At 35.9% G+C, this 27,681-nt stretch overlaps 1 protein-coding gene across 8 annotated transcripts in view; it reads right to left on the reverse strand.

The window, feature by feature from the left end:
- TRIM37 (tripartite motif containing 37) overlaps positions 1-27,681 on the reverse strand; it is a 155,620-nt gene that overhangs the window by 117,426 nt on the left and 10,513 nt on the right. For 7 of the 8 annotated variants that reach the window (XM_027087217.1, XM_027087218.1, XM_027087219.1 and 4 more), the window contains exons 3-10: positions 24,928-24,968; positions 23,012-23,128; positions 20,992-21,079; positions 19,850-19,972; positions 18,047-18,170; positions 17,116-17,183; positions 6,117-6,241; positions 467-517 (exon numbers count right to left, since the gene is read on the reverse strand). In XM_027087217.1, coding sequence (XP_026943018.1) covers positions 467-517; positions 6,117-6,241; positions 17,116-17,183; positions 18,047-18,170; positions 19,850-19,972; positions 20,992-21,079; positions 23,012-23,128; positions 24,928-24,968 — 737 coding nt within the window. The remainder of the gene's footprint in view (positions 1-466; positions 518-6,116; positions 6,242-17,115; positions 17,184-18,046; positions 18,171-19,849; positions 19,973-20,991; positions 21,080-23,011; positions 23,129-24,927; positions 24,969-27,681) is intronic. The other variant, XM_027087220.1, reaches the window with a different exon arrangement.

A 27,681-nucleotide genomic window follows, 5' to 3' on the forward strand; every position in this document is an offset into this window, starting at 1 on the left:
AGGACCTTTGTGTTTTAATATCTTGGCTTCTAATCTTAGAGAAAAAGCTGTAAAAGCTAACAAACTTAGCATGCAAGTTACAAAGCTTACAAATTTCTTACAGTAATACCCTCCCATCCACAATTTCTTACTTCCCGCCACTCTTATTTCTGAGGATGGGTAGGAGGGCTCATTGATCTCTATCATCCCATTCACCTTACCTTACTAGCAAAGGCTAAGTAGACCCTCTTCTTTAAAAAAAAAAAAAAAAGTTCCATTCCCCACCCTACAGGAGCAATCCATCTAGAAGATATAAAACAATCCAGACAAATGACCTCTATGTATCTAATACAAAACTTGTTTCTTCGAAGACTACACACTGAGTGACAAAGTTCATTAGGTCTGTATGCTACCCAGGAAGGACACCTACCTAGCTCTTACTTACGTACACATACAAAAAAACACTAAAGTTGTCAAAAACTCTTACCTGAAATTCTCTAAAACAAAAGTAGCTGAATCATAAGATGGTACCAACTCACTAAAAAGAAACAAAAGAGAAAAAAATTATTTGGCTTATACAAGTTTAACATTTCATTTAATTAAGAAACAAAGTCAGACTTCCCTGGTGGTGCAGTGGTTAACAATCTGCCTCCCAATGCAAGAGACACGGGTTCGATCCCTGGTCGGGGAAGATCCCACATGCCAGGGAGCAACTAAGCCTATGAGACACAACTACTGAAGCCCGCGTGCCCTAGAGCCTGCGCAGCAACTACTGAGCCCACGTGCCGTAACTACTGAAGCCCGCGTGCTGCAACTACTGAAGCCCGCGCTCCTAGAGCCCATGCTCTGCAACGAGAAGCCCGCGTACCGCAACGAAAAGTAGCCCCCACTTGCCACAACTAGAGAAAGCCCTCATTCAGCAATGAAGACCCAACGCAGCCCCCCAAAATAAATAAATCTTAATAAAAAAAAGAAACGATGTTAAGTCTCTCAGTAACATCTTACAAATTTTATTAAACTAAGGCCTTAAGAAATATTTTTAAAATTTTATTAAACAACATTAAATCAAATGAATTCATAAAACCATCAAAAGCTGACATCAAATGTTTGCAATTAAATTGGAGACTCAACAAATACTTTATAATATAGCTTTTTTAAAAAAAGGCAATATATGATTAAGTATTAAAATAACTATAAGAGATATTTAAAAACTAATATGGAAATAGGAAAAGAAAAAAGTTAGGTACTTAGGCTGGACACCTGAAATAGAAAACATATAAACTATTTTAAAAAATCAAAAGAAACAACAAAAGGATAAAATATTACAATAAATCCCCAAACTTCCTTCTTCGGAACAAATTATGAGGAATATTGACAGACCCTAAATACTTTGAGACTATTTACTAGCAAATAAATCTATACAATTTTATAGGATAAGAATACATAATCACATAGGGGTCAAGCAGGATAAGCACATTAACAGTTTCATGGCAAGGGAAGATTACCTAGGGAACTTTAGTTCCATACAATCTTCTCCAAAGAGAACTAAACTACATCCATAGAGCTAAACTACATCTTCAAAGAGAACTAAACTACACCCACAGCACGCTAATAGTCTCTAGCACTGTCATTAGAACACCTCAAAAGTCAGAGATAGTAAAACATTTATGATAAAGACACTATCATACATAGTGTTGTAATACAGTGTAATATATTTAATATATAAAATTATAAATTTACCAAAAAGATAAACTGCAAGCCATTTCACCACATATTCAGCTATATTTTCTAAAGTTCAATTCATGAAAATGTGTTATTACCAAAATAAGACATAAAATGCATCTAAAGCATTTTCACACTGTGACAGTACCTGAAGAAATTAGTGGTTTGCCAGTAGAAATACAGTATACATTATTAAAAATACATCAGTCTTATTTTATGGTTAAGTATATGTAGCTAAACAGCTCACATCTTTTTCACAAGTAGATGTGGTTTGCCTTGCAACTATTAACTGTAGAGCTATTATCCAATTGTCAAGCACCCCTAACCACAGCCCTAGGCAGTAGTTACCTTTTCTCACATTCCTCATTCCTAGATCCTTTTGTCTGGTTAATCCTTACAATTCCTTCAGATAACAAATTAGAAGTCACATACCTTTGGAGGTCTGCTCTAACTTCTCCCCAAGATACGCTCTCTTAGCATTCAATATACACAAAACTCCAATTATCAGAACCAATGCAATTAATGCCTGGGAAGCCTTCCTGGAACCAAGAACCTAATCAGAGCTCCAAGGAATCTCTCCAGGATAGTCTTCAAATTTGGTCAAGTTATAATATGCTTTTGGCTATAATTTTGTGCAACTTCCAACTGCACAAACGTTGTTCAGTTCTCCCACTAAACATCTTTCAAAATGTCTACAGACATTATGCAGGCAATCCCCAGTTGCCTGCTGATCTTCATACTGTTTCTTCCACCATGTCCTTAATACTCGGTGTGATATATTTCCTTTGTTGTTGTTTTTGTTCTAAGACCAGAATATCATTGTCCTATTTTTAATCAGCTCTTGAGGGTCAAAGAGCTCACCAAGACACAAAATAAACAGAAGATGAAGAGGACATGTTTAACTTAGAACAGCGAGATAGAAAGCTTACAAGTTAAAGCATACAGGTAGCTAAAGCTTACTAACCAAGAGGGTACAGTATGGCTCTCACTTGCTGAGAATAAATGTTAACATTCAGAGCACAGAAAACAATTATCAATCCTACTATGACATACTCCTACATATGTATAATTTTTTAGCCAAAACTTTTCAGACACTAATAACATTATATTAAATTAGTGCTATGGGGAAGCATTAAAACAAGATACATATACTTCCCCTATCACCAGTCATCACATTTTATTTTATTACTGCTTCAATCACCTATCTTTTTCACTAAATCACAATATGAGGGAACAAGAACTCTCTATTGTGCTCTCTACTTGTACCTGGCACGTGCCTGGAACATAGCTGGCATTCAAATATTCACTGAATGAATGGATATTTACAAATATTTGCTGGAAAATTCTTGTAATTTGGTAGAAGTATTTACTCAAAATTTCTTTTGCATTCTTTACATATATACACAAAGCCACAACAACCGCTAAGCCACCTAATTCTATCAATTCTACCATCCTTAAGTATTTATTAACATCTCCACATTATGCTCACTTGTTCAGAGGTTATCTATAATCATACTGGTGTTACCACTCTGTCTGCAAATAAGGCACAGCTTTATGTTCTCAAACTTTTATTTCTGTACCTCTTCTACTCTGGTCTTTATGATGACTGGACTCATCTCACGATGGTGTCCGTGAAGCTCCACGGAATACGGAGAGGCTAGCCTCAAAACATCTCTAGCCCAGTATTCTGAAAAATACTGATTTGCAAATCTTTAGACCAGAGACTTCATCATGACTTAAGGGATGAACGGAAGAAAAATAGGATAAGTATCCATTGTTCCCTTGAGAAAACAGACTGGTCAGCTACATAAAAACTGGTTTTCCATCCCAACTTGACCATTCTCCCAGAAACCAAAACTCTTTATGGACTGAGAACTGTACTTTTCTGCTATTTAAGTCCTCCCTGAGAGACTTAAATGCCCCAACAATACAGCCCTTCAAATTCTGGTTGAAATGATTTCTCTGCTGACTTCCAAATATAGCAGCTCTTATCACATCCCCATATTTTTGTTCATGTATACATATCCTATTCTCATCTGCCTAATGAAATTCTAAGTATCTTTCAAGGTCTTCCACAATTCCTTTCTAGGCTATGAAGTCATCTTTACCACAGCAGTCTACCCTGACTTCTCAGAATTTCTGATGTAACTAAGTAACAAATATTCAATTTTAATATACAATTCTCTACCATTTCATGTGGAATATATATCCAGTAAGATTACTTCCTCTTCCATGGCTCCTATGCAGGACTTACAACAGTGCTGAGCACATAGATGACCTTTAATAAATAACATTACTTTGTTTAATGACCTTTTATTCGCCATTGTGGCTCTATCACAAATCATCAACCGATGGAATATAAGGTACTCAGTTCCATGATCTCAAAGCTTAGAAACAATCACCGCTGCTTTGAACATCTAAACTTTGGTCTGTAACTTAATGTCCATAAATGCTAGCCTTTCTTTCTTCTTTTTACATATGTATGTATGTATGTTTTTATTTATTTAATAATAAATAAAAAAAGACTGCGTTGGGTCTTCCTTACTTCACGCAGGCTTTCTCTAGTTGCCACAAGCAGGGGCTACTCTTCATTGCGGTGCACGGGCTTCTCATTGCAGTGGCTTCTCCTGTTGTGGAGCGTGGGCTCTAGGTGCACGGGCTTCAGTAGTTGTGGCTCCCAAGCTCAGTAGTTGTGGCGCACGGGCTTAGTTGCTCCGCGGCACGTGGGATCTTCCCAGACCAGGGCTCGAACCCGTGTCCCCTGCACTGGCAGGCAGATTCTTAACCACTGCACCACCAGGGAAGCCCCTAGCCTTTCTTATTTGGCCTTCTTTTCTTTGCTGATCAATGAATCAACAGATGGAACACCTGCTTCCTCTATACTGCAAATCATAAACTAAGTTTCTAATAAAAATTACAGTTAAGTTATAAGGCAAGTTTTCCAGTAAGACAGTAAGGTTTACTAGAGAGGGAGAGGGCCCTAAGGTGACCTTTTCCCAGGGAAATCTCCTTAATTATCAGAGTTTTATTTTTTACTTTTTGGTGGTTTTTTTCCTTATTGATGTGCCTCCTACCTCACCCATCCCAACCCCAGTTTCAGTCCCTTCCATCTATACCCAAAAAAGAAGGTAGTGAAAGGAAGGTATTATTGGGGTTCTGAGTCCCTTGTGCAATTAGAAAGGAAAAAGAAATCAAAATAGGGACTTCCCTGGTAGCAGTGGTTAAGAATCGGCCTGCCAATGCAGGGGACATGATTCGAGCCCTGGTCTGGGAAGATCCCACATGCCATGGAGCAACTAAGCCCGTGCACCACAACTACTGAGCCTGCGTTCTACAGCCCATGAGCCACAACAACTGAGCCCACGTGCCATGACAACTGAAGCCCGCACACCTAGAGCCCAAGCTCCACAAGAGAAGCTACCACAATGAGAAGCCCACGCACTGCAACGAAGAGTAGTCCCTGCTCGCCGCAATTAGAGAAAGCCCGCACACAGCAACGAAGACCCAACACAGCCAAAAAAAATAATAATAAATAAATAAATTTTAAAAAAAAATCAAAATAATCACTGGATGTGACAGAAACTGACACTCAAGAAGTCAAGCAGAGGGACTTCCCTGGTGGTCCAATGGCTAAGACTCCTCACTCCCAATGCAGGGTGTCCAGGTTTGTTCCCTGGTCAGGGAACTAGACCCCCACATGCTGCAACTGAAGATCCCACATGCCACAACGAAGATCCCACGTGTGGCAACTAAGACCTGGCGCAGTCAAATAAATAAATATTTTTTTTAAAAAAAGAAGTCAAGCAGAGTTGCTTGCCTGATAACCTGTTGCAAGTAGTATCAGTATAGGAGTTTACCTCTATCAATGGTACCCAAACTTTACTGCAGAGTTACTTGAGGTGCTCAAGATTCATTTTCTAGATACCATCTCCAAAGACTGTCAGGGAACAGGCCTGAGAATTTTCATTTTGGAACAACACTCCTGACTCTGATACAGGAGATCCATGTACCCTATTCTGAATTGTAAAACCCTTATCTTCATATATGGTATTTATATCAAAACTCGTTTCATTCCACTGATGACGGATAGAGTAATTCAGAAAAGGTATCTTCAAAACTGAAATGGCTGACCACACTATCAAAGAGGCAGCCTTGGAATATTAATGAATATCCCTAGTTGACTCAAATCTATTTAACAAGAGCAAATACCCAGCCCTTTTATTAATATTCAGTGCTTGAATAAGATATAAATATTTTATCTGGCTTGTTAGTTCACAAAGAAATGAAGACTTACCTTATTGGTCAGGGAGAACTACCTGAGTTCTAGTTGTTAGCAACAGCTTTCTTTTGAAACAAGTATATGCATTTGCACATAAACTTCAAAAGAAAATAAAGTAAAAAAAAATGTGTCGTACCTGGTAAAGTCTGGTGGAACAGGAGTGGTAACAAAGGACGCCATGGGCTTTCGATGAACTTGCTGAAACATCATGAGGATCTCTGAGCTCTTAGATATCAACTCACTCTTACTACAAGATCGCAACTGTTTGAGGAAAAGAACTGTCTGAATAAAAAAATTACTATGCATTGGCACCCCCAAAATCCTTAATAAAGAAGGAAAATGGAAATTATTCTGGTTATATACTGAAAAAACTGAGATAAAGAAAAATATTGGGTTGGCTGAAAGTTTTGTTCGGTTTTTTCTGTAAGCTGGCTGTAGTAGCACTTAGTTGTCTTTAACTTCATTCAAAAGTTTTGTTAGATTGTATGTGACAGCTGTCATATCAGGGTGCATTTAAAGAAAGACTTCTCAAAATTGGTGAATTTTTGTGTAGCCATTTTAACACTGAAGATGGAACAAAAAAAGCAACATTTTCGGCATATTATGCTTTATTATTTCAAGAAAGATAAAAACGCAACCAAAATGAAAAAAAAAGATTTGTGCAGCGAATGGAGAAGGTGTTGTGACTGATTGAACATGTCAAAAGTGTTTTGCAAAGTTTCGTGCTAGAGATTTCTCGCTGGACAATGCTCCACAGTCGGGCAGACAAGTTGAAGTTGAGAGCGGTCAAATTGAGACATTAATTGAGAACAACTGACATTATACCATGCGGGAGATAGCCGACATACTCAAAATATCCAAATCAAGTGTTGAAAATCCTTTGCAACAGCTTGGTTATGTTCATTGCTTTGATGTTTGGGTTCCACATAAGTGAAAAAAACCTTCTTGACCATATTTCCACATGCGATTCTCTACTTAAACGTAATGAAAATATTCCGTTTTTAAAACAAGTTATGACAGGGCTTCCCTGGTGGCGCAGTGGTTGAGTCCGCCTGCCGATGCAGGGGACACGGGTTCGTGCCCCGGTCCGGGAAGATCCCACATGCCGCGGAGCGGCTGGGCCCGTGAGCCATGGCCGCTGAGCCTGTGCGTCCGGAGCCTGTGCTCCGCAACGGGAGAGGCCACAACAGTGAGAGGCCCGTGTACCGCAAAAAAAAAAAAAAAAAAAAAGTTATGACAGGCGATGAAAAGTGGATACTGAACAATAATGTGGAACAGAACAGATCATGGGGCGAGCAAAATGAACCACTACCAACCACACCAAAGGCCGGTCTTCATCCAAAGAAGGTGATGCTGTGTATATGGTGGGACTGGCAGGGAGTCCTCTATTATGAGCTCCTTCCGGAAAACCAAACAATTAATTCCAACAAGTACTGCTCCTAATCAGACCAACTGAAAGCAGCACTCAACAAAAAGCGTCAACAGAAAACGCATAATATTCCATCAGGACAACGCAAGTCCGCATGTTTTTTTGATGACCAGGCAAAAACTGTTACAGCTTGGCTGGGACGTTCTGATTCATCTGCTGTATTCAACAGACACTGTACCTTCAGATTTCCATGTATTTAGGTCTTTACAAAATTCTTTTAATGGAAAAAATTTCAATTCCCTGGAAAACTGCAAAAGGTACCTGGAACAGTTCTTTGCTCAAAAAGATAAAAAGTTTTCAGAAGACGGAATTATGAAGTTGTCTGAAATATGGCAGAAGGTAGTGGAACAAAAGGGTGAATACGTTGTTCAATAAAGTTCTAGGTGAAAATGAAAAATGTGTCTTTTATTTTTACTTAAAAACCGAAGGCACTTTTTGGCCAACACAATAGCTTCTTTCAAAGTGGGTTTGAAAGTTAAGAATCTAGGTTTATTAATTTCCATTATAACAGTAAAGTTATTGAGTAAATGTATTTGATTTTAATGTATTTTTCTCTCATTGTATATTAGCATAAATCCAATTCTAAGCAACTACAAATGTATTTTAGACTGGTACAGTGAAGCCATTATGTATATAAATGAACAAACCCCTAAAAGTCAACGACCTTCAAACAAGGATTTCTCAAATTGCACTCCAGGGGACAGAGAAATGTTACGACCTAACACACAGAAAAAAGTCTTAACCTCTATCAATCTAGGAAACATTAAGTTATACCAAAGGTAAAAAGTGAGAAATCCAACTTTAGCAAAATAAGCATGGTAGTTAAAAGACTACTGATTCTGTACTCAAGACAACCAGTTTGAAGTCCTAGTCCTGCCACACACCAATTATGTGGCTCAGAGTCTGTTAATGTGTAAAACTGGAATAATATCTACCGCTGCTTGCTGTGCTGGTTTGTTAGATCAAGCATGAAGCTGTATGTGAGACAGCTTTGTAAACTGCTGTGGACTGAATCGTGTCCCCACCCCAAACTCATTTGTTCCAGTCCCAACCACCAGTACCTCATAGTGTAACTATATTTGGAGATAAGCCCTTCAGAGGACAAAACGAGAAGGCAGCCATCTGCAAGCCGGAGAGAGAGGTCTCAGGGAAAACCAAACTGCCAATACCTTGATCTTGGACTACCAGCCTCCAGAACACTGAGAAAATAAATCTCTGTTGTTTAAGCCTCTTAGTCTGTGGTGTTTTGTTACGGAAGCCCTAACAAACTAATACACTATCAAGTGCCATACAAATGATATTCAAAAACCCACGACAACTGGGTTTATGTCTTTTAGAAGATAGTTGCTTACAGCTCACCAAGAATAACAATATAACATAACTGGTATCATATGATAAATACCAAAATTTATAGCTTTCATTCAAATATTTATTGAATGCATACTATGTGTATCCTTCCTTGACCTTATTTCCTCCAAAGGTAGACTTTTAAATAGATACCTTTAATAAAGTTACGGTAGTTCCTTTTACTCTTAGTTTGCTGAATAATTTGGCCATGAATGAGGATCGAATATAACTGAATGTTATTTTAAAAATTAATATTATTCTATTCATTTCTACTTATATGTTCATGTGGTTTTGCCCTTTAAACTCTTGAGTTACAATCAAGAGATTTTTCTGATAATGAAACATTCCTTTCATTCCTTTCATTAACCCTACCAAGTCTTGCTTTCTTGTTTTGTTTTAGTAAGTATCCTACTAATTTTGATTTGTCAGTATTTTAACATTATGGTATTTATGTTTACAATAGAGTTGGGCTTTAATTTTGTTTTCTTACAGTGTTCTTATGCTGACTCGTTATTAACATTATATCAATCTCAAAGACTGAGATGTTAGCTTTGGTACATTTTGTATTCTTTTAGGAAAAAAAAGTGCTTATGATAGATAACAGATATTTAAAGATCTGGTAAAAATTTTCCATTAGTCTGGATCTGATGTCTTTTGACTATATACTTCCAATATAATTTACGTAATGTTTCTTACTTTAAATTATATTCTTTCTTAGGTCATTTTTGGTAATTACAATTTCCTGGAAAACTATCTTCTTCATGTAGATTCTACCTGAATAAAGTTGCTCATTTGTGTAAAGCACATAGAATAGTGCCTGGTATATAGTAAATGCTATATCCATAATTACTTTGTAAAATATTTTTATTATTTAAATTTCTACTATATTTGTAGTCAGGTCCCATTTTTCTTCCCAATATACTGTTGGACATTTTCTTCATTTTTCCTAATCAACCTTGTTAGAGTATCTTCCATTAAATTAATTTATTCAAAGATCCAATACTGGGTATGTTGATCCTCTCAACTATTTCATGGCACTCTCTTGTTATTTCATCACTGCCTCTGTGATTTCCTTCCATTTTATGCTTCTATACCATTGTTCTTTTTTCTGTCTTTTTTCACTTATTCATAATTTCTTAAACTTCATTTTAGACTAAAAGTTTCCTTCTAAATATCCTGTAGCTACATCTATTTTAATAATTTATCATTCCAATGGCAATGTCCTCCTTCACTTAAGAACTATGGAGATATTTAACATATATTTAAATGTGTACTTACATACATATATGTAAACTGTGTTTTTGATATCTATCTTAATTATACTGTGGTCACAGAACATGTTGTTTATATAAATTTATTAAATTTCTTCAGAATTCTATATACCTTAGTATGTGACAAAATGTTGAAACTGTTCCATGTGGACTTAAAAAGAATATATATTCCTCAGTTTGGGATTCAGAATTCCACATATACCTTTTAAATAAAGCTCTCAATTTTCTTTTTCAAAGATCTTCTATTCTTACAATCTTTTGTTAGTTGGAACTATTAGTTTATCAGATTTAAATAAAATAAAATAATTTATTTTTAATCACTCACTACAGATAGTAATTTTATGAAAATCTTATAATTCTGTCAGCATCTGCATTATATATAATGAATTTATGTTTTGGGAACACAAAATCATAACTGTCCTATCTTCCTAAGGTAGATTGCTCCCTTTTTATCACTCGTAATATTTTCACTTTAAATTTCTCATCATTCTCTAGATCTGTCTTAAGAAGTTCACCATGGGATTTTTAAAACTTCGACTTAATCCATTTACATTTATTTTTATTACTGATGTCAGTGTCATCCACTAATGACAATACACAAAATCCAAAAAAATACTCAACCTAAAAATAACCAAAAAAAAAAAAAAGGAACAAAGAGCAGGTGGAACAAACAGCAAGATATTAGACTCAAACTTCACCCTATAAGTGAGCACACTAAACATCCCAGGTAAAAGTCAAAGACTGTCAGACTGAATTAAAAAAACTAGAGCCAATTGTATGCTGCCTACAAGACACACACACTTTAAATATTTAGGAAAAAATACATTAAAAATAAAATGACAGAGTAAGATATGACATAGTAATACTAGTTAAAAGAAAGCTAAAATGGCTTTTTGACATCAAATAAACTAGATTTCAAAGCAAACAGGTCTTTCACACTGATAACGGAAACAATTCATCAAGAGAATGTAACAGTCCTTGGACTTCCCTGGTAGCACAGTGGTTAAGAATCCGCTTGCGGGCTTCCCTGGTGGCGCAGTGGTTGAGAGTCCGCTTGCCAATGCAGGGGACACGGGTTCGTGCCCCGGTCCGGGAAGATCCCACATGCCGCAGAGCAGCTGGGCCCGTGAGCCATGGCCGCTGAGCCTGCACTTCCGGATCCTGTGCTCCGTAACGGGAGAGGCCACAACAGTGGGAGGCCCGCGTACCGGGGGAAAAAAAAAAAAAAGAATCTGCTTGCCAATGCAGGGGACATGGGTTTCAGCCCTGGTCAGGAAAGATCCCACATACTGTGGAGCAACTAAGCCCGTGTGCCACAACTACTGAACACTCGTGCCACAACTACTGAAGCCCGCACGCCTAGAGCCCATGCTCCACAACAAGAGAAGCCAACGCAATGAGAAGCACGCCCACCGCAACGAAGAGTAGCCCCCACGCGCCACAAGAAGAGAAAGCCCACGTGCAACAACGATCCAATGCAGCCAAAAATAAGTAAAATAAATAAATTTTAAAAAAGAAAGTTAAAAAAAAAGAATATAACAGTCCTAGATGTTTATGCCCCTACTAGTATGGCTTCAAAATTTATGAAATTGGGGACTTCCCGGGTGGTTCAGTGGTTAAGACTCCACACTCCCAATGCAGGGGGCCTGGATTTGATGCCTGGTCAGGGAACTAGATCCCGCATGCTGCAACTAAAAGATCCCATGTGCCACAACTAAGACCTGGCTCAGCCAAATAAATAAATAAATATTTTTTAAAAAACAAAAACCAAACAAACAAAACCCAAAATATATGAAGCAAAAACCGAAAGAACTGCAAGAAACAGACAAATCCATAATTATTGCTAAAAATTTCAATACCCCTCTCTCAATAATTGATAAAACAAGGAGACAGAAAATTCGCAAGGATATAGTAGACTTGAATATCATCATCAACCAACTTGACCTGACATTATAGACTATCAGAAAAATCCCCAAATATTTGGAAACTACTTGAGTCAAAGAAGTCACAGGGGATATAAGAATGTATTTCAAACAGAAAGGTCTCAAACCAATAACCCCAGCTTCCACCCTAAGATTTTAGGAAAAAAAGAGCAAATGAAACTCAAGCTAAGCAAAAGAAAGAAAATAGTTAAATCAAAATAAAACTCAATAAAAAAGAAAGAAAAACAACAGAAAAAAACCAAAACGAAAACCAAAACCTAGTTGAGAAGATCAACAAAAATCAATATCCTCTAGCCAGACTGAGCAGGGAAAAAAGATAGAAGATACAAATTACCAATGTCAAGAGAGAAGTGACATTTCATTCTACAAATGTTAAAAGGATAATAAGGGAATATTATTAATTTTATGCCAATAAATTTAGCAAATTCAAATAAAATGGAATAATTACTTGAAAGACACAAACTACCAAAGCTCACTCAAGAAGAAGTAGGCAGGGACGTCCCGGGTGGCACAGTGGTTAAGAATCTGCCTGCCAATGCAGAGGACACGGGTTCGAGCCCTGGTCCAGGAAGATCCCACATGCCGCGGAGCAACTAAGCTCCTGTGCCACAACTACTGAGCCTGGACTCTACAGCCCGAGAGCCACAACTACTGAAGCTCGTGTGCCTAGAGCCCATGCTCCGCAACAAGAGAAGCCACCGCAATGAGAAGCCCTCCACCACAACAAAGAGTAGCCCCTGCTCGCCACAACTAGAGAAAGCCCGCACGCAGCAACGAAGACCCAATGCAGCCAAAAATAAATGAATGAATGAATGAATAAATGAAAAAAAGAAGTAGTAGGCAATATGAACTGCCCTATATCTAAATTTTTTTTTTTTTTTGGTTGCACTGCGCAGCATGTAAGATCTCAGTTCCCTGATCAGGGAATGAACCTGTGCCCTCTGCAGAGGAAGCACAGAGTCTTGACCACTGGACTAACAGGGAAGTCCCAAGAACTGCCCTGTATCTATTAAAGAAACTGAAAACTTTTTGTTTTCCTTTTTTCTTTCCACAAAGAAAACAAGGCCCAAATGGCTTCATTGGTGTATTCTATCAAACAACTAAGGAAGAAACATTATCAGTTCTACACAACTTCTTCCAAAATACTGAAGAGGGCATAATTTAAAGCTCATTCTTTAAGGCCAGCATTACTTTGATAACAAAGCCAGACAACAATTCTTTAAGAAAAGAAAACTACAGTCTAATATCCTTCATGCACAGAAGTGCAAAAATCTTAAACAAAATTTTAGTTAATCAAATCCAGTAATATATTAAAACGACAATACATCAATCAACTTAGGGTTTTTAACCCAGGATAAAAGTTGGTTTGATATTTTTCTTAAATGTTCATCTATTTTAAGAACTAAAAAGAAAAACCATATGATCATCTCAATATATGCAGAAAAAGAATTTGACAAAATCCAATATTCAATCCTAATGAAAACTCTCATCAAACGGAATAGAAACGAATTCCTAAACCTGATGAAGGACATCTACAATAAACCCACAGCTAACATCATACTTGAATCAACATTATACGAGAAGTTCTGGGCAGTAACACCTAACAAGAAATAAAAGGCAGCCAGATCAGAAAAAAATCTGTCTTGGACTTCCATGGTGGTCCACTGGCTAAGACTCTGCGCTCCAAATGCAGGCGGCCCGGGTTCAATCCCTGGGCAGGGAACTAAATCCCATATGCCGCAACTAAGAGTTCACATGCTGCAACTGAAGATCCCAAGTGCCGCAACTAAGACCTAGCAGCCAAGTAAATAAATAAATAGAAACACAGAAAGACAGGAAAGGAAGGGGGAAGGGGGGAAAGGGAGAGGTAGGGAGGGAGGGAGGGAGGGAGGAAGGAATGAAGGAAGGAAGGAAGGAAGGAAGGAAGGAAGGAAGGAAGGAAGGAAATCTGTCTTTATTCAGAGATTACATGACTATCTGCAGGCAATCCAATGAATCTACAAGATAGCCACTAGAACTAATAAATGAATTTAGCAAAATCACAGGATACAAGATCAATATATAAAAATCAATTGTATAGATACAAGTCAGAAATTGGAATTTTTAAAAAACATCCTTTATCATATCAAAAATTCTGAAATACTGAATAAATCTGACGAAAGATGTGAAAAACTTGTACCTTGAAAGCTACAAAACACTGCTGAAATAAAGTCTTCATGAAATGAAGACTCAGTATTGCTAAAATATCACATCTCCCTAAATTGATCTATAGATACAATGTAATTCTGATCAAAACCCCAAAACTTTTTTTGGCAGAAATTAATAAGCTGATTCTAAAGTTCAGATAAAGATGCAAAGGATCTGGAATAACAAAAAACAACTCTAAAAAAAAAAGGAAGAGCAAAGTTGGAGAGCTAACACTGCCTTTTATTATAAAGCAACAATGATCAAAACAGTGCAGTAGTGACATAAAATAAATCAATAGACAATGTGTATATGGACTAAGTTTTGAAAAAGATGCAAAGGCAATTCAGTGAAGAAAGGCTAGTCTTCAACAAATAGTGCTGGAAAAACTGGATAGCCATATATAAAAAACAAAAACAAAAAGACTACCTTGGATCCATACCTCACATACAAATATGGACCAGGGACTTCCCTGGTGGTCCAGTGGTTAAGACTCCACGCTCCCAATGCAGGGAGCCTGGGTTCGATCCCTGGTCAGGGAACTAGATCCTTCATGCCACAACTAAAATATCCTGAATACTGCAACTAAGACCTGGTGCAGCTAAATAAATAAAATTTTTTAAAAAAAGGATCAAAATGGATATGCCTAAATATAAAACCTAACACTACAAAACTTCTAGAAGAAAACACAGGAGAAAATCTTTGTCACCTTGGGTTAGGTAAAGATTTCTTAGCTATGACAGCAAAAGAACAAATCGGTAACTTACACTTCATCAAAATTTTAAAACTTCCCTTTAAAAGACACTTTCAAGAGAATGAAAAGACAAGCCATAGACTTGAAGAAAATCTTTGCAAAGTACATATCTAATAAAGGACTTCTATCCAGTTTTTTTATAAAGAACTCTCAAAACTCAGTAAGAAAACAAACAAGTCAATAAAATGATGGGCAAAAGATCTGAACTTCAAACAACAAAGAAGATCTGAACAGACACCTCAACAAAGAAGCTATATGGATGGCAAATAAGTTCAAGAAAGGATGCTTAGCATCATTAGGTATAAGGCAAATGCAAATTAAAACCATAATGAAATATTATTACACTCCTATGAGAACAGCTAAAATTAAAGATTGACTATATCATGTGTTAGCAAGGATGTGGAGGAACTGGCACTCTCAAAGACTACTGATGGAAATATAAATGGTACAATCTCTTTGGGAAAACAGACAGCATTTATTAAAAACCTAATCATGTATCTACCACTCTATCTTAGGAGGACCCAGGAGAAAAGGAAATATATGTCCATCTATAGATTTGTAAATGAATGTTCACTGCCACTTTATTTGTAAAACCCAAAACCAGAAAGCAAACCAAATGACCATAAACAGTTGAATGGAAAAACAAATTGTGGTATATACGTACAATGGAATACTACTCAGCAATTAAAAAGGAAACAACTATTGATATATGAATGAACTGCAAAATAATTCTGCTAAGTAAAGGAAGTCAGACATAAAACAAGTATATAATGTGTATGATTCTAATTACATAAAATGCTAGAAAAGGCAAAATTATCTATAATGACAGAAAGGAGATAGGGGGTTGCCTGGAGAGGGAAGTGTTGGGAGAAGCAGGAGAATTTATACAGAGGCACAAAAAATTCTGGAGGAAAAAAGTTACTACTTTGACTATGGTGATAGTTTCGCAGGTGTATACATTTGTCAAACCTTATCAAATTATACACTTTAAATACATGCAGCTTATTTTTTGTCAATTATCCTTCAATAAAGCTGTTAAAAGAAAAAAAAAAGTGCACAGATCCCCAGATCCCACCCCTACTCCACTTATAGCTGGTTTAAATTTGTCCTATCACTCCAGCAGAAGGCTGCTAGTTTATTCTCTGGAAGGGATAAAATAAAATCTCTGGACTAGGAGAACAACATGCACAATTAAGAATGGGAATACTGGGGAATTCCCTGGCAGTCCAGTGGTTAGGACTCCGAGCTTTCACCACCGAGGGCTCTGGTTGGGGAAATGAGATTCCGCAAGCCGTGCAGCACGGTCAAAAAATATACTGAAGAGAAAAACAATATATAAATACTTATGTACTGAACTCTACCAGCCAAATGTAAAGATTGAATAAAAATATTTTCAGACATGCAGTCTCAAAAAATTTATTCTGATTACCCTTTCATGAAAGCCACAGAGGAAACGTGATACCAAAACAAACGTGTAAATCAAGAGCATGGAAGCCATGAAAATCAGGAATCAGGATTCTTGGGTTGAATCCCAAGAAAGAAATGAAGGGGATCCCCAGGATGATAATTAAGAGAACAACTGCATGAGACAGCTGTGTATCAGGCATAGAGAGGAATTCGAGAATTCCAAAAACCAAATTCAAGACAGATAAAATTATCAAATATTTATGTGACACTATACATTTTATTTATTCATTCACTATGTACTTTATCCCCACCTACCCCGAATCTAAATTATAAACTCTCTGAGGATTATTTTGCCATTGTGTCCACTGTTGTGTTCCAAAGCACCTAAAGCAATGCCTGCTATCTATTTGGTATGTAATAAAAATTTCCTTAATAAATAAAAATGCTAATTTTACCCTAAGAATCATTATGTGTAAGTAATTGGCAATAATATTCTATCTCGAAGTCACCACTTAAGTCACAATGTCAGAAGATTTTAATGTTTTAAAGATTCCTATTGGCTATTATTCCCAGTAAAAATAATTCTGTTTTTTTCAAAAACAAAATTAGTATTATTTTATCTAGTTCCCATACATGATGGAGAAACCTTGAATCAGCTGATTCCTATTTCATAAAAATCCCTACTATAGCACACAGATCCCCAGATCTTTTGATCTTACATAATCTGTCAAAAAACTTTTAAAGTACATGAACAGAAAAAGGATAAAGACTTTATCTCATTTCATTTAATATTTCATCACCTGGTGCTCTACTTCCTGAAGTAAGGATTCCAACAGTTCTGTTTCTTGTGTCAGAGATGTCTTCTGACCTATTTAAAAAACAGGAGAAGACCAACACTCAGGCTTCTTATGGTTCAAGAATAAAGTTAAATTTCATTGAACATGTTCAATAACAAGGAATCAATCTCAAGTAAGCAAAACTTCTTCATTACAGCTCCCCTAAAAATTTTTTCCAGAGTTTTAATTATAGTAGCTTTGACAAGAGGATTTCAGAACCAACCCTAACTACAGTTACAAAGGACAATGCAGGGTCTATTAAATACTTCTAAGAAATATACAGTGACAGTATACTTTGTAATGAAATTAACATTATTGCTTCTTCTAAAGGAATATAAAGCTATAGAAAACTAACATTTTTAATCAATCAACTATTCTAAAATAATTCCTCCCCGCAAATTTAAATGCAGCCTAAAAAGATGAATGTAGTTAAGTGGGCCATTTGTTTATATTAAATGTCAGCAAGAGGTATGTGCTTTGAACATAATAGGAACCTGTAAAAAAGAATGTCCAGAGAGGAAAACAGTCTCAAAGAAGCTGGAAACACAGAAGGATAAAGGAATTATTGTTACAGAAATTATTATTATAGAGAAGCAAGAAAGAAACTGCTTTACATGACACAAAAACAAAACAAAACAAAAAAAAGATAGGCACGCTTGCCAAATCAGACCACCTACTTTGTAAATCACAAAGTCTGAAGAGCTGGAAGCATATCCCATGAAGTTAGCAGAAGTTGTATCAATTTGGTGTAATGTTAATTGATACAGAGGAACAATTAACAGGTAGAACTTCTATTTTTTAAAGCAATCTTTTCCTAGCCTATAATAACTCACCAACCACTGAACCTCAAGGAGGTTCAAAGCACCATGTACACAAGCAGCATAGAAAAACTCACCCATCAGTGTTATAAGCTTATTCTTCAGCTGTGTGTCTAACCGTGCAATCATCATCTCCACCGCATTTCTAATTTCCCGAACACGCTCATCTTTTGCACTTCTGACAGCTTCGACATTTCTTTCCTAGAAGATAAGCAGGTAAAAAAATTTTAGGACTCCTCTGGTGGCACAGTGATTATGAATCCACCTGCCAATGCAGGGGACACGGGTTCGATCCCTAATCCGGGAAGATCCCACATGCCACGGAGCAACTAAGCCCGTGCGCCACAACTACTGAGCCTGTGCTCTAGAGCCCGCGAGCCACAACTACTGAGCCTTCGTGCCACAACTAGTGAAGCTCGTGCACCTAGAGCCCATGCTCCACAACAAGAGAAGCCACTGCAATGAGAAGCCCGCACACCGCAACGAAGAGCAGCCGCTCGCCACAACTCGAGACGGCCCGTGCACAGTAACAAAGACCCAATGCAGCCAAAAATAAATAAATAAATTTATAAAAAAATTTTAATTGAAGAATTTTTTTAAATAGAAGTAAACAGACATTAATGCAATCACTGCAATTATTCTTAAAGTCAGCTGAATTCCTGAAACTCAGAAAAAAATTCTTAAACAATTAAAGCATAACAAAGTACACAATATTTTAACAGTTAAACAGAAAGATATGTAATTACAAAAAAAACTGCTTTGGGTAACACATACAAAACACATACTCAAAGCCCCAATCATATAGGAAACCACTGTTCAAAACCAAAAAATTATACTAAAGCCAGTTCACATCACACAAAACTCTAAAACAAATGAAAAATTTGAAAAACCACATCTACTCCAATTTACAAAGTTTTAAATTTTTTTCAGAACGAAACAAACAAAGAAAAAAATAGGGTTTTTAAAGATTGCAGAGCACATAGTTTTTTTAATAGCATACTACCAAAAATAAAAAGCAATCTTTCCTATACTTAGTATTATTATAAGCACAGCAGTGAAAATCTCAAACTAGAACAACCTCCCTAATGCCCAAATTAAAATGCTGTCAAGAGAAAATAATAGAAAAAAAGGTAACTAAACGAAGGCCAAATAGAAGCCATCCAACTTGTTTATATTCCAAAATGACTTTGTGTAGCATACATGTAACTCAAAAACATTATTTTCTGTATAAAGAATGTTATAAATGATGATCTCGATCTTGATTCCTACATGAGTACAATAAAGACAACATCTTGAGTTAGGAATGGTCTGCAAACCTCAGGAATAACTGTCATTCTGGTAACTTTAAACAAAATATATTCCAAAAGTATATTTAGTACTTAAATGTTTGATGCTTATTACATTTTCCCATAGAAATATTACAAATGGTAAATAGCTCACCAGAGCTCTTTGACCCATTCAGTATCTAAAGAGTAGTGTTAAATATTACTCTTTGAATTCTTCAGTTTTAATTCAGGACATCAGAAATAGTTCATTCCCTGGTAGCAGAAACTCTCCCAAAGAATGAATGACTTAATGACTGTAAAAGTCAATACTGATTCTGTTTAGGAGTCAATTACTGACTATGTAACAAACAGGTTTATTTAATTCATTCACTGATTCGCTATTTCTGCATAAGAGGAGGCAATTCTCTGGCTCCAACTTCAGAACAGGCAAGGGGTTTGGATGCAAGTTCCTCAGCTAGTTTGAAGTTGGTGAGAACTATAAGTATATCTTATCAAAATTTCAAATCTTGAGTTCAACATCTGATTGGTTTATATTATGAAAAATATATATTATAGACTATAAAAGGGATAATGATCTTTCAGTAGTAGTCTTACCACTTCTTGAACTAAGCTGATCAGTTCCATGAGACGCCGACGAAGTTTGGCTACCTCTTCATTCACTTTAGTAACATGCTGCTCATAAATTTCCGCCAAAGGTTTAAAGGTATGTCCACCATGCTATTTAAAGTAATGAGTAGTTTTTGAACATTTCCATATATCTCATCTGCATTTACATTCCTTCCTTAACACTCTATGGATACTAATAAACTGGTAAATAATTTCAAATGAATTTTATCTTTTGGCTGCCTTCACTTTGTTAAAACAGGCCAGAGTTTGCTTAAAATCACTTGGCCCATATAGGAAATCCTTCAAGATTTTAGATAATGGACTTTAGCACAATGTTTACTTATCTAGAAGTTTTCACTCATTAGAAAGAAGCAAAATCCTTAACAATGGCCCAAACCACCTGACACAACCTTATTTGTCACTCTTCTTTTGGTCAGTACTAGCCTTCTTCCATGACCTCAAACCTCTTCCCACAGCCCATTGCAAAAGAAACATCTTATTCAAAAATAATTCTCTTTCATCCACCCTGTCCAAATTCTCCACCCACTTAACTCCTACTCAATCCTTTGGAGCTTAACTCAGGGTCAGGTCCCATGGTTATTCACTCTCACCAGCACTGTATACTTATTCCTAATATTTATCACAACAGTAATTAAGTACAGAACTAGTTGTTTGATATCTGCCGTGTTCATCTCTGAACCCCTAGTCTCTAGCACAAATGAATAAATTAGAAAGGTACTTGAGGAAGAAAGATTAAAAAAAAATCATAAGAACTAGATGTCTGCATTCATATTGTTTCACAAATGTCTATAAAGTTTTTGTTCCATTTTAAAGAAACTAAAATTGGAAATCACAGCCAGGATATCAGATCAACTGATATGAGTAGACATTTTACAGGTTTTTAATTAAAATAAAATATTTATGTAAGGGTTGCACATCATACATCAAAATCTCCCAACAAAAGAAGTTTCTCTGGAATAAGAGAAGGTACAATACCTTCCGCTATAAAGCAGATACATTTAACTTTCATTCTATAAACAGAGTAAAATGATATTACTTTCTATCTAAAACAAACAAATATTTCAGTGCTTTCTACACTCTAAATAATATGCTGAATTTGTTCCGCTTACCATTCCTCCCCAAAGTGCACACTGATGGCAGATACACTTCTTACAAGTCCAGCAAAATACACTAAGTTTTTCATGGTGATTTTCACATCTATACATTATGAAAAAAAAGTACAGTTATAAATTAAATAAATTTAAAAACTGGAACATAGTTACTGCAACAAATTCCTAAGTTTGGGCAAACAGGTCAGTCAATTTTAAATGACTATATCTCAGGAAATATAAAATGTACTCCATGGCTTCTGTGAATTAAGCCGAACAATTACATGTAGAGACAATTTTTTTTAAGTATTGTTTTCATCCATCTATAAGGACTTTAAAATTACATGAAAAATGCAGACTAGTTTCTATTTAAAGTACAAAGATAACATCATTTCTGAGAAACTGTATAGACGATAAATTCTATCCTATTACTACATTTTGGGCAAATCAGATTATGTGTCCATGCCTACATGAGCATGTATGCATGCACACTTTTTCTACATGTGACCAAAGTCAACAATAACCAAGACACAGGTGATTAATTGCACAATACCAGATCCTCATTAGAAATGAACAATTCAATTTAAAAAAGTTTTCCCTTAAACTGAATAACCACAAGCAAAAGAATAAAGTTGGACATGGTTATTAATTGAATTGTGTGCCCCCAAATTCCTACACTGAAGCCCTAATGTAATTGTATTGGGAGTTAGGGCCTTTAAGGAGGTAATGAAGGTTAAATGAAATCACAGGGGTGGAGGCCTACCCAACAGGACTGGTGTCCTTACAAGAAGAGAATGAGACAGCAGGAGTGTGCACTCACAGAGAAAACGCCACGTGAGGATGGAGTGAGAAGTAGCTATATCCTAGTCAAGGAGAGAGGCCTCACCAGATACCAACCCTGACAATACCTTGACCTTGGACTACCAGCCTCTGAAACCATGAGAAAATAAATTTTGTTGTTTAAGCCACCCAGCCTGTGGTATTCTGTTATGGCAGCCCTAGTAGTTAAATACCTTTAAGTTAAATACCTTTAACTTATACCATATTAAAAAAGTAACTTAAAATAGATCAAAGACCTGAACATAAGACCTAAAATGATAAAACTCTTAAAAGAAAACACAGGAGAAAAGCTTCATGATAAAGGATTTGGCAATGATTTCTTGGGTATGACACCAAAATCACACACAACAAAAGTAAAAATAGATAAATTGGACTGTATCAAAATTAACAACTTCTGTACATTAAAAGACACAATAAACAGAGAAAAAGGGCAATCTATGGAATGGGAGAAAATAGGAACAGAAAGTAAAATGGTGGGAAATAGGAAATTATTGTTTAATGAATTGAGAGCTTCAGATTTGCAAAATGAAAAAATTCTGGAGATTTGCTGTACAACAACGTGCATACACTTAACACTATGAACTATATACTTAAAAATGGTTAAGATAGTAAATATTATGTTGTTTCTTTTGCTGCAATTTAAAAAATTGTTTCTCTTGCCTACAAAGGGGACACACTTGCAATTTTAAAAAGCTTTTCACTGATAAATCACACTGAGCTTACAGAAAATACCTAAATAGGTCGACAATTTGTATTTCTCATTTATAAGTAATCTGAATATCCAATAGGAAATTAATAAAAGCATGAAGAAACAGCATATTAGATACTATCTCATTTAGCCTGATTTCCACACTACCGAATTTAGAATATAGCTTTTACAATATAGGAAATTTATCAGAACCATTATTAATCAATGGCTTATATATAGGCACCTTTAGCAAACCCAAGGGGGGGCCAGTAGGCATCAAGAAGCAAAGAAGAGAGATTAGTAATTAGCAAATTGTGGCAGTTCTAATCCTTTATGAGAGGCTTTAATAAAAGAAGTCAGAGTTAGAGGGTCTTTCCAAATAGAGACACCCACACCATGCCAGAAGAAAATTGTCTTAGTGTTCACCTAGGAAGCTTAAACTTTCAATAATGTCATTAAAATACCATGTGGCACAATCTATGAAACACTTGAACAAAGAAACTAAGGACATACTTGTCCTTTTCATTTTCTTCATGTTTGGTGAGACTGCAGAGTTGAAGAGTATCAAGCTGCTGTGTTACTTCTTCTGCCCAACGACAGTTGACTAGTTCTCGTAGCTGGAGTGGAGCACTGGAGAGAAAATATACATACATGTACTCTCAGTCAGGAATTTGAGATCATTTTCTAAAACACATTTCAAAGGTAAATACTGAGGTGACAAATGTGTTAACTCAATGGGGGGAATCCTTTCACAATGTATATGTGTATCAAACAATCACATTTTATACTTTAAATACCTTACAATTTTGTCAATTATACCTCAAGAAAGCTGGAAAAAAAAGGAAATTATAAATCAAGAAAAAATAAACACTCTTCAAAATAGGGCTCACAATCATATTCATACCATATTACTATCAAAATAGTAACAAAGACACAATGAAAAGTATGGTTTGTAACTTATTTTTACAATGATGTATCATTTACAAAAAAAACTGCATAAAAAAATTAGCAATTCAGATTACAAACTGAATTCTTTTTTTTTTTCCCCAGTACGCGGGCCTCTCACTGCTGTGGCTTCTCCCGTTGCAGAGCACAGGCTCCGGACACGCAGGCTCAGCGGCCATGGCTCACGGGCCCAGCCGCTCCGCGGCATGTGGGATCTCCCCAGACCGGGGCACGAACCCATGTCCCCTACATCGGCAGGCGGACTCTCAACCACTGTGCCACCAGGGAAGCCCCAAACTGAATTCTTAATTCCTTAGTCTAAAGCTATACTCTCCAAAATGACAGCCACTACTCATATGTGACTATTTAAATTAAAAATTCAAATTAGTTAAAAAAAAAAAGAAAATTTCTTTACACAGTTACACTAGGCTTACTTCAAGTGCTCTACTGCCACAGTTGACAGCAAGGCTATAGAAAATTTCCATCATACAGAAAGTTCTATTTGATACTGCTGATCTTCTTAAAAGTTAGTATGAAAAAAGTGAACAGTACATGAAGAAAAATGGGCAAAAGATATGAAGTAGTTTAAGAAAAAAAGAAATTATAAATGGCTAAAAATGTTTTAATAGATGCTCAGTTTCAATCATTTTTTTAAAAAGCAGATTAAAAACGAGATACCATTTTTCACTTAGCAGAATGACAAAAAAATAAATGACTGGTAATACCCAGTGTTGGCAAGAATGTGAGGAAGAAGCATTTTCAATATCTATTATTAGGAACATAAAATGGTAAAAAGACCTTTCCCTTCAATGCAATCTGGCATCATTTGAAATAACCAAAAATGGAAACAACCTATATGTGTCTCAATATAAGCATTAAAAAAAAAAAAAAACAATGTATAATCTTACAGTGGATTATTATTCAAACACTGATTTTAAATGACATATATGTACATATGATCAATAAAGGCATCACCATATGTTACATGGGAAAAAAAGCAAAGCAAAATAATATTATATCATTTGTACTTTTTAAGAAAACATTTATATGCATACATCAGTACATATATAGAAAAATGTCTAGAAGAACAGGTATCCAAACCTAACACTAACAATTTCTTCTGAAAGTTAAATCATGAAAATATCAAGTCAGGTATCAGAATCAGAAACCTTTTTATTACCATCTGGATTTTTTTTTAACAGAAACTTTATTTTTTTTTTTAGTTATAAAAGGTAAGTTAAGAAGTTACACAATGATTTTCCAAAAGAAAGTAAACAATGTAATGTGTTCTACATAATTCTAAGTCAGGTAAATTAGTCTGCATTTCTTTATCGAGATAGATTGCTTATTTTCTTTTCAACTGTATTTGCAAGGAGTAGAAATGTGGCAGGTTGCAGAAAGAATGTTATGAGTATTAGGACACACGCTGACCCCATCACCTTACTACTTTCCAAATTCACAAATAATCATAGTAAAACACTTACCGGCAATGAGGACATTGAGCTCTCTGCTCTGTCAGCCAGCGCTAAGGAGGCAAAAAAATTAGATTTTGATTGCAGATAACACCATTAATTTGTACATACTGAAACCTTACATACCAAATTTAATGAGTTTAACTCTCTAGTGCCTGCATTAATTATAGGGATACATATAGAATAGCAAGCAATCTGTCTCATTATCATCGCGACAGGAATAAATTTTCAAAGGCACAGAACTCATTCCAAAATAATTACTAAGAAGCTATTCTCTCACAGGGAAGAAAGTGATCCTAGGACTCTGGATCTCACAGGGAAGGTGTGAATAATCTTCACAAAAATAATAATGATATTGTTACTACCCCCCCCAAAATAAGCCACTATGATGATTTTCTTCTAACTAACCCACCACCATAAAATCTCTGAGGAATTTTAAGGTACTACTAAATTCCTTTTTGAAAAGCAATCTAATTGTAAGGTATATACATTATGGCTATATAAATTAGACAGAAAAACATAAATAAGCAATACAGCAAAACTTTGTCTTAAAAGAGTTCTACAGTTCAGTCATTTAAACATCTATATAACCTGGTTTCCTCGTAATTATAAAAAGTTTTACAAGAGAATAATATCTCTACTAAACCTCAAATTCTATTAATTTAACCATTTTAGTTATTATTGGATAGGGAGCAGTTTTACACCATATACAAAGGAGATGCTAATACCTTTCCAAAAACAATAGCTCCATGGTTAAATATTTTGTTTTAATTGTCTGGTAAACAGGTTTTGAGGTAAATAAATATATAATCCAATAGCTATGTACTCTCAATATCTGTTATTTCTGTTTATCCCTTCCTATTTCTATGAAAGAACCTAAGCTTTTACCTAAAGTCAAATGATTAACTCAGAAATAAAATTCCCAAGGAATCCTTAAAGAACAATAGAAGATTAAATAGGGGGAAGTGTACTTCATACCACAGAAAATAAAGCTGTAAGAAAAAAAATAGATGGGAAAGGATTCCATTAACAACCCTGAACATCATTTCTTTGGTCCCTGAGCAAAACAAGATTTAGGTCAGGTTTCTTTCCCTCAAACAATGCTCTGCTAAAGTCATAGCACTCCTCCAGAACTGGTCTCAGCCCACACCTCTCTAGCCTCATCTTCTACCTCACCCTAGGGGATCCAGCAAGATTAAGTCTTTAAATATGTTTCCCCTCTCTGCCCAGGATATTCAACAACTCTCTTTAACTAGATTATTCCGGCTCATCCTTTAGATTTCAGATTACATGTCACTTCCTCCAGAAAACTCCCTGACTGACTATAGACTATTTAAATACCACTGTCATGCTTTACCACAGTAACCTGTACTTCCCCTTTCATTGTACCTATAACACTTGGTATACTGACTTGTTTGTCTCCCCTGCCCTACTAAAGTAAAAGCCCTATAAAGGTTGGGACCATGGTAAGGAATGACACAGTCTATATTTTTTATTATGCCCCTCCCTTCCAGTCAAAACAGGCTTATTGCTATAATATATACCACTCTTGGCATCCTATTTGTGTATTTGCTTATACTGTCCCTCTAGCCACGTGCTGTCCCATGGGAATGTCCACTGATTATGTCCATAATACTTTCCTGCCTATCCCAGGCTAGTGATCTTTCCCTTCTCTTATTATTTGTGGCATTTTTACCTTGTATTCTATAATCTAATTTAATCACAAAACAAATATGGCAATTTTAATACTTTGAGGAAAAACAATGTTTCTACCAAACCAAAACCAAAGGTAAGAACCACTGATACAATATTAGTACTCAAATAATATTAAAGAAACACCTTTGTAGCAATTCCCTCACATTCAATTTAAGAATTAATTTCTCGAGCTTCCCTGGGTGGTGCAGTGGTTAAGAATCTGCCTGCCAGTGCAGGGGACACAGGTTCTAGCCCTGGTCTGGGAAGATCCCACATGCTGCGGGGCAACTAAGCCCATGCGCCACAACTACTGAGCCTGCACTCTAGAGCCCGCAAGCCACAACTACTGAAGCCCGCGCACCTAGAGCCCGTGCTCCGCAACAAGAGAAGCCACTGCAGTGAGAAGCCCACGCACAGCAACAAAGAGTAGCCCCCGCTCGCTGCAACTAGAGAAAGCCCGCACGCAGCAAAGAAGACCCAACACAGCCAAAAATAAATAAATAAAATTTAAAAAACAAGAATTAATTTCTCTCCTTCATTAAATGGAAGAATCACAAGCTTGAGACATTATTCAAACCTGAGTCTTATTCCTAGCTCTGGCACTTACTATGCGACACCAGACATGTGACTGATCTCAAATTTCCTCATATGCAACAAGAGAATCAGCATTCCTACTCTGCAAAGCTGTTTAAGGGAAATCCTCAACAAAAACCTAGCAAACCAAATTCACAAAGAGTATACACCTTGACCAGGTGGGATTTATTCCTGGGATACAAGGATAGTCCAACCTACAAAAATCATTCAATATAATACATCACATTAAGAAATATAATAATATATTATAATATATTAATATATCAATATATCAATTATATCAATATATCGATTATATCAATTTTATATATATATCAATTATAATATATCAATATATCAATTATATCAATATATCAATTATATCAATTATATAATATATATATAATATAATTGATATATCAATTATATATATCAATATATATAGATATATATATCAATTAAATTGATATATCAATTATATATATCAATATATCAATA

This window comes from Aethalodelphis obliquidens, unplaced genomic scaffold (genome assembly GCF_003676395.1).
Source record: "Aethalodelphis obliquidens isolate GAN/ISIS:26980383/991018 unplaced genomic scaffold, ASM367639v1 scaffold58, whole genome shotgun sequence".
Classification (NCBI taxonomy): domain Eukaryota; kingdom Metazoa; phylum Chordata; class Mammalia; order Artiodactyla; family Delphinidae; genus Aethalodelphis; species Aethalodelphis obliquidens.